Below are 16,200 nucleotides of genomic sequence, written 5' to 3' on the forward strand. Positions count from 1 at the left end.
TCTGATGTCTGTGATTCAAAGTAGTTTTGATCGAAGAATGCTAACTGGAAGAACTGGCTGATTCAGTCCATCCAAAGAAAGTACATTTTCAAGTATAAGAATGTTTTATTTTCTTTCACATAGACTAAGGTGTCAAACTATGGATTATCGCACCAGAATATGCTGTTGGATTGAGGCTAATGGTAGTTCCGATGCTCACTATAGAGCAGACCAGACTAAAATTTAATGATCTCAGTCAGATGCCTGTGTGACGTCAGTATTGCAGACAGCGCCCCCTTTATGCAGCAATTTGTAATGGCGGCTCAGCCAAGATGATCGAAGACGGCTCAGGTTCTCAACATTCGGGCCAACTAGGGCCAGGATCTGGAGGATTAGGCATGGTTACTAAACAGCAGCAAGATGATGTTGGTCAACGACCACAGTATTCGATGCCTGGTATATTGCATTTTCTACAAACAGAATGGGCAAGGTTCGAGATGGAGCGATCACAGTGGGAAGTTGAAAGGGCTGAGCTGCAAGTGAGTCAATGAAGCTTTGTTCTTCTATGTCATTGCATTTTAGTCTCGCATATGTTACAGCTGTTCTTTTCACTCTTTGGTTGTGTACTTGTTAGTGCATTACAATGTATGATTTTTTATAAAATCGTGTATTTTCGTGACTGTTTTGACATTTGGATGGATTCAATCGCCATGTTACAAGATGGCGGACGTCCATTCATAACTTACTGCGCTCAGACAAGTTTATAAATTATAGTTAGCAGTGTGTGAATCATTTCAAACGACGCGAAGATATCTAGTCAGTGTGACGCACCCAGCAGTTTTGTGTGTAGAGAACTAAAACCGGGAAACAAAGTTTGCTTGACGGTTCAGACCGATTTCTTCTGAATGAACTTCCGCACATAGATCTGTACAAACTGAAATGAGCCAGGCAGTTTACTATACACAAAACACACTGAAATACCGTTTGATGCAGAAAAAAAAGTCCATGAAGAAAACACATAAAAAAAACCCATCTGTAAGGATACGGACATATGAACATTTTCTAACTTACATCGTTATATCCTCAGTCCTGTTATTTTGCAGTGAAATTAACATTTAAAAAATCTTTAAATAAAGGTCACTCTCAATTTTAGGGGAAATACTGATTTAGTCAGTTAGCGATATAGTAATCATGACTGACACAGTGTAACATGACAGTGACAGGTAGCAGATGCCCCTCCCATCCCCCACCCTCTTCACACCACAGAAAGAAAAATTTACCCCACTACTTGCCCATCTTTTTCATTTCTTTTTCTATTTTTCCTTCTTTTTTTTCCTTCTTTTTTTCCTTCTTTTTCAGTTAAATATTTGTCACATTTTTTGCTTGGGACTGAGAGTGAACACTTTCCTTTGTGTGTGAGCAGCACTTTGTGTGCATCATATTTAACATAAATATATGCATGCTATAAGTATAACAGTATGTGTGTATGTTGTGTGCATTATAATATGGATCATAAGATAATGATATGTTTGAATTGCAATTTGCATTCAGCATTTTCATGTGCCCTTTCTGCTTGTGCATCAGTTTTGCCTATATCCTGCTCTGTCACCACTGTATTCATACAACTATGTGTAAGGATGCATTTCTGTGATACCATATAAATTAAACAATTTGTTTGGAAATTATTTGTGCATCCAAAGGCTTTTCACTCACATAGGTCTCAGCACACATGAACATCATTACACGGCAAAGGTTGAACTTATAAGTAATATTTAAGTATCACAGTACAAGAAGAATGTTTTGAATACACATGTATTTTATTTTTAGAAACAGTGTTTCAGAATGAGAAAGATATAAATTAATGTATAATGTATCAGTGTTAAAGATTCTCGAAGGGCAGGTACAATACTTAAAAGTATAACTACAATGTATAATAAAACACAGCATTCTGTTTATACTATTCTTACCTGCTAATGTGCTTTTAAACATCTGTTCTAAATTGCTATGTACATTGAGAAACATGTTTACAGAATAAGAAACTCTGCTCAGAATTGATGCTTAACCATTTTTATATCGCAGATAGTGCCAGTACAGTTCTGAAAATGTTATGAAATTTATGAATATTTAGATAACTAATTAATTGTTCATGTATTTAAAAACAATATTTGAACAACTTTGTAAACACCCAATTTTACAAGTTCTTTAGACATTTATATTGCTGCAAGTAACACTGTAAATGAACAAAAATTGATTTATATTAATAAGTTAACTAAAGTGTACTGCCAGTGACAGGAAACAAGAAAATCAAACTAGAAAGTGACAAGCTCACATTCCCCTCCCCATGCCCCAGTCATTCCTTTCATAGAAACTATCTCGACCCATCTCTCTTCCTGCCACTTGCTCTGACATGTTTTTTATTTTGTCCCAGTCATACAAGGATGTGAGAGTCATGCAGAAACGTGTAAATGAGCTTTTCCTTTTCATTATTAAAAGGGGTAAAAAAAAGTGTCTGTCAGTCATTTGGTCATGACTGCCACAGAAAAGCCTCAGAGGCCATTCCTGAGAACAGTGCAAATCCAGAGAAAATGGGGGAGATGTAAGGGAGTGAAACTTAGGTATGATGCCGCCAACAAGGGCTATTACGATGCTACTGTTGATGTATTTGATGACAAGATCAAAGAAAAATAAATGTCACATTCTTTTCATCAATCCCGATAATGAAGGGCCTGTTTCTAATCTGTTCTATGTTAATGAAACCAACTCTTGTGCCAGACATGGTTTACTTAGAACCATTCATTTTAATGGGAAACAACGAATGTTTTTTGATGATAAACAACAAACGTGCTTTTAATTAACAAGCAAACTAACAAACAAAAATTTATTTCACTCCTTTCCTTGGGAGCCTGCTGATGTTCCTATGGCCCCAGGAGCATGGCTGGGGAACACACACACACACACACACACACACACACACACACACACATACATTCACACACTCACTGGTATATATGCACGTACATTGACACCCCACACAGACACAGGCACATGCGTGCACATCTGCACACGCACACACATACACGCACACACACTCTTACATACACTCTTACACACACTGTCACACACACTCTCACACACACACACACACACACACACACACGCACGCACGCACACATACATATGCAGGATTTCAATCCCTGTCTGGCCACAAGGGTGATTCCTCACAGTATACAACAAAAATTGCAACATTTGACATGTTTTTTTTTGTTTTTTGTTTTTTTTTGTGTGTGTGTGCTGAAATTTACATCAGCTGATACACTTGATGGCTGTAGTTAGTATATAATTGTTATTTAGATCTGGGATCTATTGCTGAAGTACCAAAATTCATGTCCATTACAAGCATTTTTTTTTTATAAATCAGATTTTAGGCTTATTGGAAACACTGTTGTTGTTTTTTTTCTTTTTTGTGTGTGTTTATGTACCATTGGCTATTCCTGCACTATTATTGGGGTTTGTAGGCATTTTTTGGTCAGCTTCAGGGGAGCTTCGCCCCCCAAAACCCCAATTAGCTGTCACCTTTCAATCACACCAGGGGCTTTCACAGCCCCCACCACCCCACCCAGCCACATTATGCTTTAAAAAAAAATTCAGTTCCTCTCACATATCTGGTCATATTCCTACTGATTTAATACCTACTAATATGTGCATGTCTTGTCAGTTGTTTTGTCTTACTCTTTCTTTGTCACTACATACTTCTCTGCGTGAAATTAGGCTTGTTCTACCCAGGAGGAACATTTCGCTACAATGTCATGCCACCTTTTTTTCCGTCTGCGGGTGTATTTGTTTTCCAATCAGATTGGGGTGTTTTTTTTCTTCTTTTTTTTTACAGAATTTTGCCAGGGACAATCCTGTGTTGTCATGAGTTCTTTAACTCACTTTGTACTGCCAGTTCGCTCCCCTGACTTTCCCCACAGAAGGCCCATTTGTATTCATCAGAAATAAAATTGCCAAAAAAAAACCATATTAGAAGTTATGAGCTGAAACTTTACAAACTGATCAATAACATAACAAGTTAGTTTGGGACAAAATGTAAAATTTCCTCCCTTCTTAAGTTCTTATGGTAGTATTCATCGAGATGATGAAAGTATCCATAATTTTGTTCAAAATTTGCGCACACTGATGACTTGTAAACGAATCCAAGAAAGCACAAAGGGTTTGAAACAGATTGAATTCAGAAAGTTACATAGCCCTGATAAAGCCACTTTGTCTAATTCTGTTGTATGCCTTGTGACTGAGAAGAACCTGGGTCAAACACCATTGTTGACACACACTGTTCGCGTGAACCAGTCGCCGTGAAAATAACTCTCCTGCTCGCAAGCACAGCAACACGTTCTGCATTTATTGGTAGCTGTGGAGAGTGGAAAAATCAGTTAGATATTCTTAGCTCATAACGTCATTATGCGAATTAGCAAATTATGAATAAGAAAAGTTTGTTGAATTGTTCATAAGTTAAAGATGTATGGGTTTGTTTGGGTTTTTTTTAATAGATATAATTTGCTATATTGATAGAACATCAGTTATATTTTGCTTTCTTTCCTTGTGTTTGAAGGCTCGGATTGCTTTTCTGCAAGGAGAACGTAAAGGTCAAGAAAACTTAAAACAGGACCTTGTACGCAGAATCAAAATGTTGGAGTTTGCGCTGAAACAAGAAAGGTGAGTGTGGCAGTATCCATTTGTAATTATACTTTAAAAAAAAAAAAAATGCAATTTGTGTGTCTGCATATTGTAACATGTATGTCACAATATGTTTTTAAGCTTTGGGGGGGTTATTTTGGTTGGAGTAAAAAGCTAGCAATTGAAAACTTGTGAACTAATATGGTTCATCAGTTTTAGATTGCTCATCTTACTGAGAGATTACAGTGCTGTATTGCCAGAAGTAGTAACTATAAACATTAACATGGGAGACAGACAATTTGTTAAATAGGCGAACTGGAGACTCAAACTTTTATGTATATTTCATTCTATTTGTCATATGATTGTGAATCTAACAATTGAGCCATTATATGCATAATTTGGCTGTCCTGACTCTTGACTCTTTATGAGAATGGGAAAGTGCATTGTATTTGTACTTGTAGTTACTTTCTTTATTTGATTTTGACATCAAAGAACACAAAATCAGTTACTATGAGCAGTAAGTTAAAAGCTGACGAGTAATGCTTTAGAGTGGTTTTGCTGGTAGTGTTGTGGAGATGGTTGTGGATTACAATATGTTCATGACCTTTTTTGTGTGTTTTGCCTTGCATGTGTAGGTAATAGATTGCACCAGTCATAGTCTGTGGTTGGTGCCAGTCCTTATGGAGCATTGGTTTTGATCAACTACTCTTTCTTGTTTTGTATGGTGAAGGGAAGGGGGAGATGGATAGAACTTGCACATATGCCTGTGATGGATAATTTCTTCTGTATCATGGTGTTAATTTATTGTGGCTTTTAATGGGCTGGCACAGTGGCAGTTATGAATTATTGGAAGGTGTTCATGATCACATTTCAGAGCCAAATATCATAAGCTGAAGTATGGAACTGACATGAACCCAGACGAACTAAGGCCGCCAGTGTTTGACAAGAAAGATGGTATGTACTTGATTTTCAATTTACTATTTATGGTAAAATGGTTCATTGGTTAAGGTTTATATATAGCATTTTTGTTTCTCATAAGCAGCTTCCTGGAACTGGGAAACAACCTGTAAATGGCAGAAATCAAACAATAAAAAGTTTGATTGAAAATAATCTACTTTGTGACTACTTTTGTGTCTTGCAAGTGAAAAAGAATCTGAAAGCATAAGAGAAATTTGTCTTAGTCTTCTTTTTATGCAATCCTTTTTTGGGAGGGAGGGTTGGGGGGGGGGGGGGAGGGCTGTACAGTTGGCTGGTCTGTGTAAGTTAGTCTGTGGTTGCAGTGACTTGACTGGTTTTGGAGCAGATCTCCACTGATAGTAATACTAATAGTTTGCCCAAATAAAATGTTAAGATTGCTTTGTCAGATGATTTTAGGGGACAGCACCTCAGTCTCAGTGGGTTAGATGCAACACCAGCACATTGTTAACTTGATTGCCTGAAGTGAAACACATTGTGAACAGAACATAAAAATGTAGGTTAATATTTGTACAGAGGACCAGGTGGACGGGGAACCAGCCATGACAACATCTGCCAACAGCAACACCCAGTGGAAACAAGGCAGGCAGTTGCTACGACAGTGAGTTCCCCATTATTATTGCGTTTTCTTCATTTTTCAATTTAGTTTTTATCTGTTCACTTGAATAGTTGATTCTTTCAGCTTTGCTCTAAAACATAGCTGTTTGAGTGTTGCTGTAAACTCTGTGGTGGTTTATTTATTGCTGTGTTGTTTTGTTGGTGCTAATTAGAAAATTTGCAGTAGAACTGTGTTGGAAAAAAAAGAGGCGTGTATTCGTGTGGGTGTGAGTTTCAAATATCATGCTATTGTCTGATTGCCTCGTCTTTGAAAGAATGGCGCCTGTATTTGCTGTTCAGGATTTTGTAACTTTTTGTTTTAAAGATTTGTATTGCTTGAAATTATTCACAGTTTTTACTGGCTAAGTCATGAAGTTATATAACTGAATTTTGTTTTCAGAGTGAGATTTTAAATGATGTTCTGTTGAATACTGCATCTAAAAAGTTTTATTCAATTCAGACTTCAGTGAGACGCTTTTTCTTTCAGCACTTTCTTTGTTAAGGTAGGGTGTAAAACAAACCATTATATGCTGACTCCGCATGTTGCCAGATACCTCCAGGAAATTGGCTACACTGACACAATCATTGACGTGCGATCAGCACGTGTCCGGTCCCTTTTGGGACTGCAGCCTGTTTCTGGGGAAAATGAAAATGATGGTCCACCTGCTTTGGTTAACGGCGAACAACAGCCAGGAAAAAGAGACAATCAGGGTAAAAGGTATGGGGATGACTTGTGTGATTTGTCTTGGATTTTTTGTTCTTAGATAATTATTTTTTTATACTGTTGTCTATATTTTTAAAAAGTGTTTATTTTTGGGGGGATGCAATGGGGAGGTAACCTACTACAGGAGGTTATCAGCCGTAGCTACTTTTGTTTTATCTGCATAGGCAGATAGTTGCACAGGACAGGAATCGGACCCCAGCCAGAGTCTGCACTAGTGGGTCACGGTTAAGTATGTCACTTAAACATAATTTTAGGAAGAAAATTTCCTTTTTTCTGGAGGAATCAAACTTTAGAGGATGATGAATATCAGATTGAAAAAGGACCAGTCCAGCAAACCCCCCCTTCCCCCTCCATGAACACTTGGCATCTCAAGGTCAAGGTTGTGTCATGGAATAATAGAGCATATAGGCATGGTGGTGCTTTCACTGTTTGGACATATCAGTTCACTCAGTCAGGGAAGTCAGTCGCACGTTTTATCTGTTAGTTTGGATAAGTCAGGAATAAGTGTTGATACTGTGAAATTTGTGGGGAAAGGTCTCATTTAAGCAAAGGGAAGGAACTTCTATTAACTACTATTAAGCATCATTTCGCATAATGGATTATGTCATATGTGGTTGCAAACCACAACCAGTAGGTAAGCTCTGCCAAAGGTTTAATTTTTCTTTCCTTCCCAGTTTCTGCTCTTTGGGTTGTTGTTTTTCTATTCCCCCCTCCCTCTCTTTGTTTTTGTTTCTTTTGTACTTTTACCATATTAACCTGACTGAGCAGAAAAGCAAAATTATTTGATGCATTACATGGACATCGGGAAGAAAAAATTATAGGATCTGATCTGACCGCTCATTGACGGCAGAAACTCGCTAGTTTTAAAGCCAAAGCATTGAAATAAATTAATTTGGCTATTGTTCCATTGTATGTGTATTAGTGTGTTTTACCACTAATTACAGTTATTGTGTGTGTAGGGTTGGTTTGAAAAAACTGCCTGGTTCAGAGCCTGTGGATGGTGCACTGATTGACACAGAGAGAGCCGTCATGAGCACCTTTGACTTCTTGGCTGGAGAGAATGCTGTGGATGAAGATGAGGAAAATCTCAGGTGTGGAAAGCTGCTCCTTTTGTTTATCACTTTGAAAGCTTGTTTTTTATATTGTTTATTGTCTGTTTCCCCTCTTTTTTCCTTCACCATCTCCCTACTTATCCCATTTAGTTAAGTAATTAAGGTCTTTTTAATGTTTGAATGGTGATCAGTTGTCATCAGACCAGAAAAAAAAAATGTTGGATTTGAATTTTGGTGGTAAGTGTGTGTGGTGCTCTGCATGTGTGTGTACTTGGGTGTGTGTACTCTGGGTGTGTGTGTGCATACAGCAAAGAAGCAAGTGAAATATTTTACAGGTCTTTTTATTTCATTTCTTTTCTTTGTATTGTTTTGTTTTTTTATAATGAGTATTCAGATGCCAGTCAAAGGATTGTTGACACATTTGGATCATCCCAAATTAAATGTGTTCATTGGTATGCTTTGATAATGGCTAACTGATTTTTGTTGTTGATATTTTGATTATCCCTGAATAATGTTTTTGTTTCCAGTGATGAAAATGAGGATGGAATGGCTGCAGATGATGAATCGGATGAGAGATTGGAAAGAAAGGGTGTAAAACTGAAGGTATGTAATCTGTGGCAGGTTTATTGTATTAATAAGTTGATTTTGCTTTTGCCAGTTATTTTGCAGTAAAATTTTCAATTCTGAATGCATCTGTCGTACTGCATCTGCAACTGTGCTTTTCTCTCTATTAACTGTTGATTGTGTCTGCCATTCTGTTATATATCTTAGTTTCACTCACTTTAAGCATTTAACTGATTTTGTGTGAATGTATGTGCGTGTGTGTGTGATTGCGCGCATGTTGTTTTCTTTCACATATGGATATTGGTTTTTTTTAATTTAGTCAGGCATCATTGCTTACTAATTGATTAGTAACATTGAAATGGACCCATGTCTGGGAAGAGATAGATTCAGTTTCCATCTGAGGTGAGATTTCTTTGCCCATGGCAGAGCTGGATGTATTATGGTTTCAATAGTAAAAACCGGGACCACACAGTAGAAGGATCAGCCTTTTCATGGATGCATTAAAGTGTTGCTCAAATTTCCTGACCACTGCTATGATATTTACAGGTCGATATTATTCAAGTGTAGTTGAAAGGAAGAATAGAATACAGCCTTGTCAAGTGGTCACTCCACAGCAGCAGCAGCATTATTCTCATTCTCATTATTCTTCTATATGAAAGTCATATCTCTCCAACTATAACCGTCAGAACGACAGAGGAGGCAACTGCTGTCACAACTATCTTGGCTGGAATTTGATGGTAGTGGAGAGTACTTGCCAAAGTTTAATTTCCACTCTTGTCCATGTGGGCTTTAAGGAATCTATAAAACACAGGAATCATTATTAAAAAAAAAAAAAAAAAAAGGCATTAGTGAATAATAATAATTAGCCATTTGATACCCCTTTTTTTTGGCAGGAGTTTATGTGCTAAGAATGAGTACACTTTTAGGCAGTAAGTGTGTGGCTGGTTTTCAGGTTGTGGGCAATGAGAGCATGGCAGGAGAAGATCTCATGGATGACCCTGAAACAGAGGAGGCCCTGGCTGAGTTTGACTTCCTCGTTACAGAGAGCGGTGAGGGTGCGGGAGAGGCCCGTAGTCACGACAGTAGCGATTGGGGTAAACCTTACCGTACGCCACATTAACGCCTAGTTCTCTGTGCTGCAGCGGCGTACCCCTGTTCTATCTGGTGTTGAAGGATGGCTGGTGTTGGCTGGGGCTGTGGGGCTCCAGCCCAGCACTGGCTCCACTGTCCTCCTCAGTTCCTCCTTCAGTGTTACTGCTTTTACGTTCTTTCTTTTTTCTTTTGTGGGGGTGGGAGGGGGAATTCTTGCCGTTTCCGGTGATTTGATTTTCATTCCATCTTTTTTTTTTCTTTGATTGCTTTTGATTCATGTTTTGTTTATTGTGAGGTTGTAATTCCAAGATATTTGGTGGTATGATTGTGATGAAAGAAAACCACTGAGAATGTGATATACATTGGAGATATTTTCAATGCAAGGAGAGAGACAAGTTGGATTTGATGAACCCTTTTTTTCTGTCATTGTGTCTCTGCTTCACCCCTTTCTTCATTTTCTGACCAGCACCACCTTCTATATTTTAAATGTAGCATGCTCCACTGAGTTAAAGAATCCTGTGCTCACAGTAAGCTATGCTGAATTGGCACCAATTGATCAGTTGTTTTATAAAATAACTTCAGGCATAGGTGGAAACGTTCGCACTTTGCACACAACTTTTCAGTTTGTAAAAATAAATCTATTGATGTCATGCTTCACAGATTTAAGTTATAACTGAAATGGTTTCTGCCTTTTTGTCCACCATTTGAAACACTGTCATGTTTGTTTCTGTATAAAATATTTGACAAGCATTTTGAAGTTTTTGTTACAGTTTCTGGAAAATCAGGGATGTGTTCCTGCAGGTTAGAGAGAAATTAAAGTGCATGGCACTGGGACGTTGAACAAAAAGAATTAATGGAAATAAAAGTGGGACTTCTGTCACAGTCATGCCTCCACACCATGCATACCACTCTGGACAGCTTTGAGTTTAACCTGTGGTAGCATTGTGAAGATTTGTTCCATTTCCATTTGTTGTCACTTCACCTTCAGTGTTCTCATTTAACCCATGAACTGGTGTTACGTATGTATGTTCCTCTCTGCAAGTGTGTGTGTGTGTATAACGTTTTGCTGTGTGGATTAATTTCTTTTCAACAGACAGGGTAGTCCATTTGCATATTCTGTATGTTCATGTGATCATTTGTTGTAATAAGGAATTTGCTGTGCGAGTTTACACATGATGTTTTTTGTTGATTTTTTTTTTTTTTTTTAGGTTTTTTTGTATGTCAAGTGTCAGGCTAGATTCACATTCAGACTTTTGTCATGGTTGTTTAAGTTCTTGTATGTGGGAAAACTGATTGGTTTGTCACAGTTTGTATCTTGTCACCTGGAAACTTTTTACTCGGATGAATAATTTTCTCCCTTGCTTTTCCCTGCCGGCAACTCATTTGTTAGGGTTGTGGGGGAAAAATCACAAAAAATACAAAACCTAAAGTAACTGAATGAAACTGGCTGTACTTGACCAACTGACCCCTCTCTTCACGTTGTGTGTACACCTGCCCCCTCCCTCTCTTCACAGCCCTCAGAAGCCGAGTTACTGTCAGTACCTTCTTGCTGGTAGCTTTCTTCACTGCAGATACTTTATTCTATGTCTTCATCATCCTCATCGATGTCAAAACCTTCAGTTTGAAACATTTTAATCACTTCAGCAGAAGTAAAAAGCTGCTATTGTTATCTAGTTAGCTGATAAAAAAATTCTACTTGTATCGCCTGCGACCCCATTTTTGATATGTATGCAGATTAGCTTGTCATGTGGGGTGTTGAAATCAACGGCTGTCCAGCGAGTGTATTGTTATGGAATCTCATGAAGAAACTTTCCATTCGACCCTTGACATGTTTGCAATGCCCTGTGTAGCTGCGATTGTTATGCTACCCCTGGCTTGAGAAAAACGTGGAAAAAATTTTAATTGTTGAAACCGCTATAGCATTCCGTCATCCGGAACAGTGCCTTACATCAGGAACGCAATAGCGTTCCATCATCCAGAGTGAGTTAAAATTCTACTGACATAGATACTCCTCCTTTCTGTGAAATGCAGCACAGAAGCTTGGATTGTATAATTTGATGCAATATAGTTCAACATATCAGTAAACTGAGGCCAGAAAAATTCAGAGTAGTTTGATGAGGAGAATACTGAGAAAGTGCAAGCATCTGTACTTATTTAGCCACAGATATTGAAAGAACAGCTGCAGATGTCAGACTGCGATGTAAAGAAAGAGAAAAGAGATGCAGTACACAAAATTCGCAGTGCTGATTCTTTCCCTAATCATGAGATGGGGTGCATCCCAACAGTTATGTTACTGTTATTTGGGATATCTTGGTATGAACAGAGTTCCCATTCTTTCTGTTATTGTGCAAGAAAGAGAGGATATTGGGGTAGTAAAGTTTGATGTGATTATTTGCATTGAAGAGTGGAATGTATAAAACTAAAAGCACCCATGTTCTTCATCCTTTTAATAGTGGTATGGAAGTGGTTGTTGCTTTTTGCACTGGAAACTGTAGACTTTTTTCTTTCTTTTTTTATATATATATATATATATATATATATATATATACTTTCTTATAAACAGATTTTTTGGGTTTTTTTTTAAAGTATAGTGGACAGAGAAGTCAGAGGTGCTAGAACATTCTAATATATTCCTCCCCATTCTGTCATCTGAGTGTTGTTTTTGTCCATACACATGGTATTTGTATGTTTATCCATCTGTGATGTGAAGCTGCAAATGTTTTGCACTGTGACTGATGGCAGAATATGTTATGCTTAAAACCAACAGAATAAACATCCACAGTTGATTAAACATGATTAGTTCTGCTAATCCTTTTATCCAGTTGTAATCTGGACTGCAAATTTGGGGCTTGTAAGGACAAAGGTATTCCAGTTGCTAGTAAATAACCTTCTACACCACTGAAAAGAAACGGGATGTAACATTGGAAGAGACTGACTTCGTTTTGTTACGTGGGAGATTATGATTAACTGGTGTTTCTTTCTTATTTTTCTTCTTCCTTTTTTTTTTTTTTTTTTTTTTTTTTTTTTTTAATCCCTCGGGGGAAACTGATGGGGGAAACCCTAGAACATGGTGGATGTATGTGTATCTATTTTCTTGATATGCAGAAAAGAAAGACGTGACCTCCAATGCGGATTGGAGCGTTGACCAGCGACATTTATCAGAGCTAAAAGAGCAGTATAAAAAGGAGAGGAAAGGAAAGAAGAACAGTAAGTGTGTGCACAGCTTGCCCTTGATTGTATAGAGGTCGTGGATGTTGTCTTATGTTTGTGGATTTTTTTTCTCTGTGTGTGTGAGATGTTTTCTTTGTCCCTTTTGTTGTTGTTTAAGTATAGTTGCAAATTAAGAGTAGTAGAGACTGTCCTGAGCAATCATCATAACCATGTATGACATAAGTTTTCTTTGTTGCTGGAAAGATAGGTTGGAAACCGCAGGTGGAAGAAATGAAGATAGGATGACCGAAGAGCTGGATACAGGAGAGATTCGATATGTTTGATGAGCGATTGCTGAAAGTCAGTGAGTGTATGTGGTGTTCTGCAGGTGACAGTTCCAAGCTGTTTAAAATTCAGATTTAATGATGGAAAAAAAGCTTTCTGTGGAGATTTGGTAAAAGAATATCTAATAATTAAAAAAAATATATAACAAAATTTGTCTGCACAAGGGTATGATCACTCGACTAAAGCAAAATGGGCCTGACATATCTTTGTGATAAAGAAAATATAGTAAAGCAAATTTTAAATGAGACTGCAAAGGTCAGCCATTATCTAGTGGAGGACTGGGCCTGAGTGTGTTGAGCACATAAAAAAAGGAGTAATGTAGAAACAGATACTATAAAGGCAGCACCACATTCAGAAGAAAAACGCATTTTTTAAAATAACTGATTTTACATATTAAACACTTTTCTTTACCTACAATATTCTTATGTGTTTGGACTGTAGGTTCAGTGATAAATGTCCAGATTATTGTTTCTTCTTTTTTTTTTCTTTTCTTTTTTTTTTGGGGGGGGGGGGGGGGGGGTGCCAATTTCAAAATACCTAAATTACAATTCATGTGTTTTTGATTGGATAGAGCTACAGCTGGTTACAGCTTCATGAATTTGGATAGAGCTCTGCACATAATGTTGGTTGCTCAGACAGGATCTGTTCTACTCTTTAGCATGTCATAAGATGCATGTGTCTGCTTTGCACTCCTCTGAAAACAGGTGTGATGAGTGAATGAACTACAAGAAAACTAGAAACATGCTGTTTTGTTAATTGCATTCATGGTATTAGGAAATGGTCATGAATGAAGAATATTTATAACTTTGCTTTCGGCCATTATTTGGAACAAAAGATTTGGGTCTCATGTACCTATTACAAAATAAAATTTAAAAAAAGAAAAATTAGTTTCAGCAGAGTTTGATGACAAAATTTTCACGTTCTGTCAAGTTTGGGAATGGGTTGATGGTTGTTGGGTATTGTTTACTGCATATTCTGTCAGAAATTATGTTCCTTATTCAGTTACGTAAGTTACAGAAAAATTCCTCATTTGTTTCAAGATATTCTCTTTTCTTCCCATTTGAAGATCACTCACACATTAGCACTATCTCTGAATGTCTTAGGAGCATGCTTCACAGCTTTGTTGTGGTTTACCTGTTGTGTAGATGACCAAAACCAACCCAAAAGCCCTTCATTCTTTTTCTGCCACCCCAACTCATGCTCCCAGCATGTCTAGTTTAGCCACAGCGGAAAATAAGTGGAAAATGAATGGAGGAGGGTTGTGATGTGATCTGATTAAAAAAAAATTTTTTTAAATCATGGCTAGGAGACAAATTGCTTGTTGAAGGAATGGAACTGCCTTTCAGCCTCCTCCTCCCTTTGCAAGTCTCTTGAGTCCTGCGCCCACATATGTATTACCCCCTCTTAGCCACATTAAGAAAGAAAGGGAGGGGTTGCTGGTGTGTGTGTGTGTGTGTTAGTGGGCATTGAGTCACTGCCTGTTGTGCCCTCAGGACCCACACGGTCTGCCTTACAAGCCATGTTAGCAAATCTGGGCTCTGATGATGAACTGCCAAGCTTCCCTTCTGAATCCTCTGGCACGGCCAGTTCCCGTGAAGCGGATGAAGTGGATGCTGGTATGCTCTCTGTTTCCCCTTGTATTAGTTGTAACCACCACCTGTATCATTTTACAACTGCGTATTAACCCCTATCTGTCCACTGACAACAGCCTCATAATTGTGTATCCATCCATTCACATAAGCCTTATATTCCCCTTGTATTACCCACAACTTGTGAATGGTCCGCATTCAACAGAGGAAAACATTTTCAAGGTATTTATGATCTAATGTAATGGCAGTATGAATTATATAGTTTGCTTTAGTTTGTGATTGGTTGATAGGAAACCAGGTCAGTGGTCACATGAAACTCTTAAATCTGAGTTGCACGTGGACTGATGAATTGAACAACTGATTATTGTTGATGTAACTTGTCAGACTTAATTTATGATTTAAGTGTGCATGTCGATAGTGATGAAATCTAACTGCTTGAAAGTGATTTGAATGAATATTGTTTGCTGTTGCATGTGTCTGTGATATTACAGGAGTAATTTCTGTGGATGTACTCCTGTAAAATTCAGTGTTGAATGGATTTCAATCATTGAGATTTTTGCTTAAAGCTTGCTTTTGATATAGTTGCATGACATTTGGTACATGATCATCAATATTTTTTTTCTTTTCTCACATGTGAAGAGCTTCATCAGTTTGGTTATAAGAAAGGGAAATATTTGGTTTTGTTTGCATTTGTTCACAAGAAGGATTGAATGGTTTGAGAATGTTGCTTAAATACCCTGTAATTTTGTTAATCACAGTGTATATTTATTGTGTCTGGTGCACATAGCCCACCTGGAAATATTTCAGCATTAATTGCCTTGCTTTTTCTGTTTCGTTTAAGAGAATTTGGGTTAATTTCATTCAGTTGTGATGTCACAATGTAACCTCATTGAACAGATTTAAAAAGTGTTAAACCATAAGTTAGTGAAAGTGAAAGAATCATTAGATTGTATTTTATGAATTTTGTTTAACTGGATATTGGACAGTCTTTGCTTTATCTGTATTTGCCTCCTTTGTAGCATTGATTCTCCAACTTCCTTCACAACCTTTTTATTTTGCTTCACTTTCCCTAATTTTGGTTGTATTCTTGCTTTCAAGTGTCCTTCTTGTCTGATAAACACAATTAACCCATTTCATTTAAATAAAAACGAAGTGATTTCATTACTCAAGACTAAGTTATTTTCAAGTGGTGAAGGCTGAAAGAGGGTTGAATCGAAAAAAAAAAATTCAGTTTAATGTTCCTGAATGGATTGTTGTAAAATTTTGTGTGCATGTTGTAAAGTGATAAGCATGTGTAGATGGGTAAGGCTTTTTTCTTCCGCACATCAGAGGTTATTATTTTTCTCATGAACATAATCATTACGTTAACAGTTCCATTCTACATTCCATACATTGTGTGCACTGGTGAAAGTTCTGACGACTGCAGGAAAATCATAGCAAAAAAAAAAAAAAAGTACAAGAA

General features: G+C 37.5%; 1 protein-coding gene across 10 annotated transcripts in view; it reads left to right on the forward strand.

Moving 5' to 3' along the window:
• The first annotated feature begins 278 nt into the window (after positions 1-278).
• LOC143296529 (striatin-3-like) overlaps positions 279-16,200 on the forward strand; it is a 35,561-nt gene continuing 19,639 nt past the window's right edge. For 3 of the 10 annotated variants that reach the window (XM_076608537.1, XM_076608538.1, XM_076608539.1), the window contains exons 1-9: positions 279-518; positions 4,586-4,689; positions 5,525-5,604; positions 6,142-6,226; positions 6,773-6,940; positions 7,906-8,037; positions 8,526-8,601; positions 9,515-9,656; positions 12,760-12,861. In XM_076608537.1, coding sequence (XP_076464652.1) covers positions 312-518; positions 4,586-4,689; positions 5,525-5,604; positions 6,142-6,226; positions 6,773-6,940; positions 7,906-8,037; positions 8,526-8,601; positions 9,515-9,656; positions 12,760-12,861 — 1,096 coding nt within the window. In that variant the 5' untranslated portion in view covers positions 279-311. Of the gene's footprint in view, positions 519-4,585; positions 4,690-5,524; positions 5,605-6,141; positions 6,227-6,772; positions 6,941-7,905; positions 8,038-8,525; positions 8,602-9,514; positions 9,657-12,759; positions 12,862-14,642; positions 14,766-16,200 lie in introns of all 10 variants that reach the window. The other 7 variants (XM_076608540.1, XM_076608541.1, XM_076608542.1 and 4 more) reach the window with 5 other exon arrangements.

Source organism: Babylonia areolata, chromosome 21, assembly GCF_041734735.1.
Source record: "Babylonia areolata isolate BAREFJ2019XMU chromosome 21, ASM4173473v1, whole genome shotgun sequence".
In the NCBI taxonomy this organism is placed as follows: domain Eukaryota; kingdom Metazoa; phylum Mollusca; class Gastropoda; order Neogastropoda; family Buccinidae; genus Babylonia; species Babylonia areolata.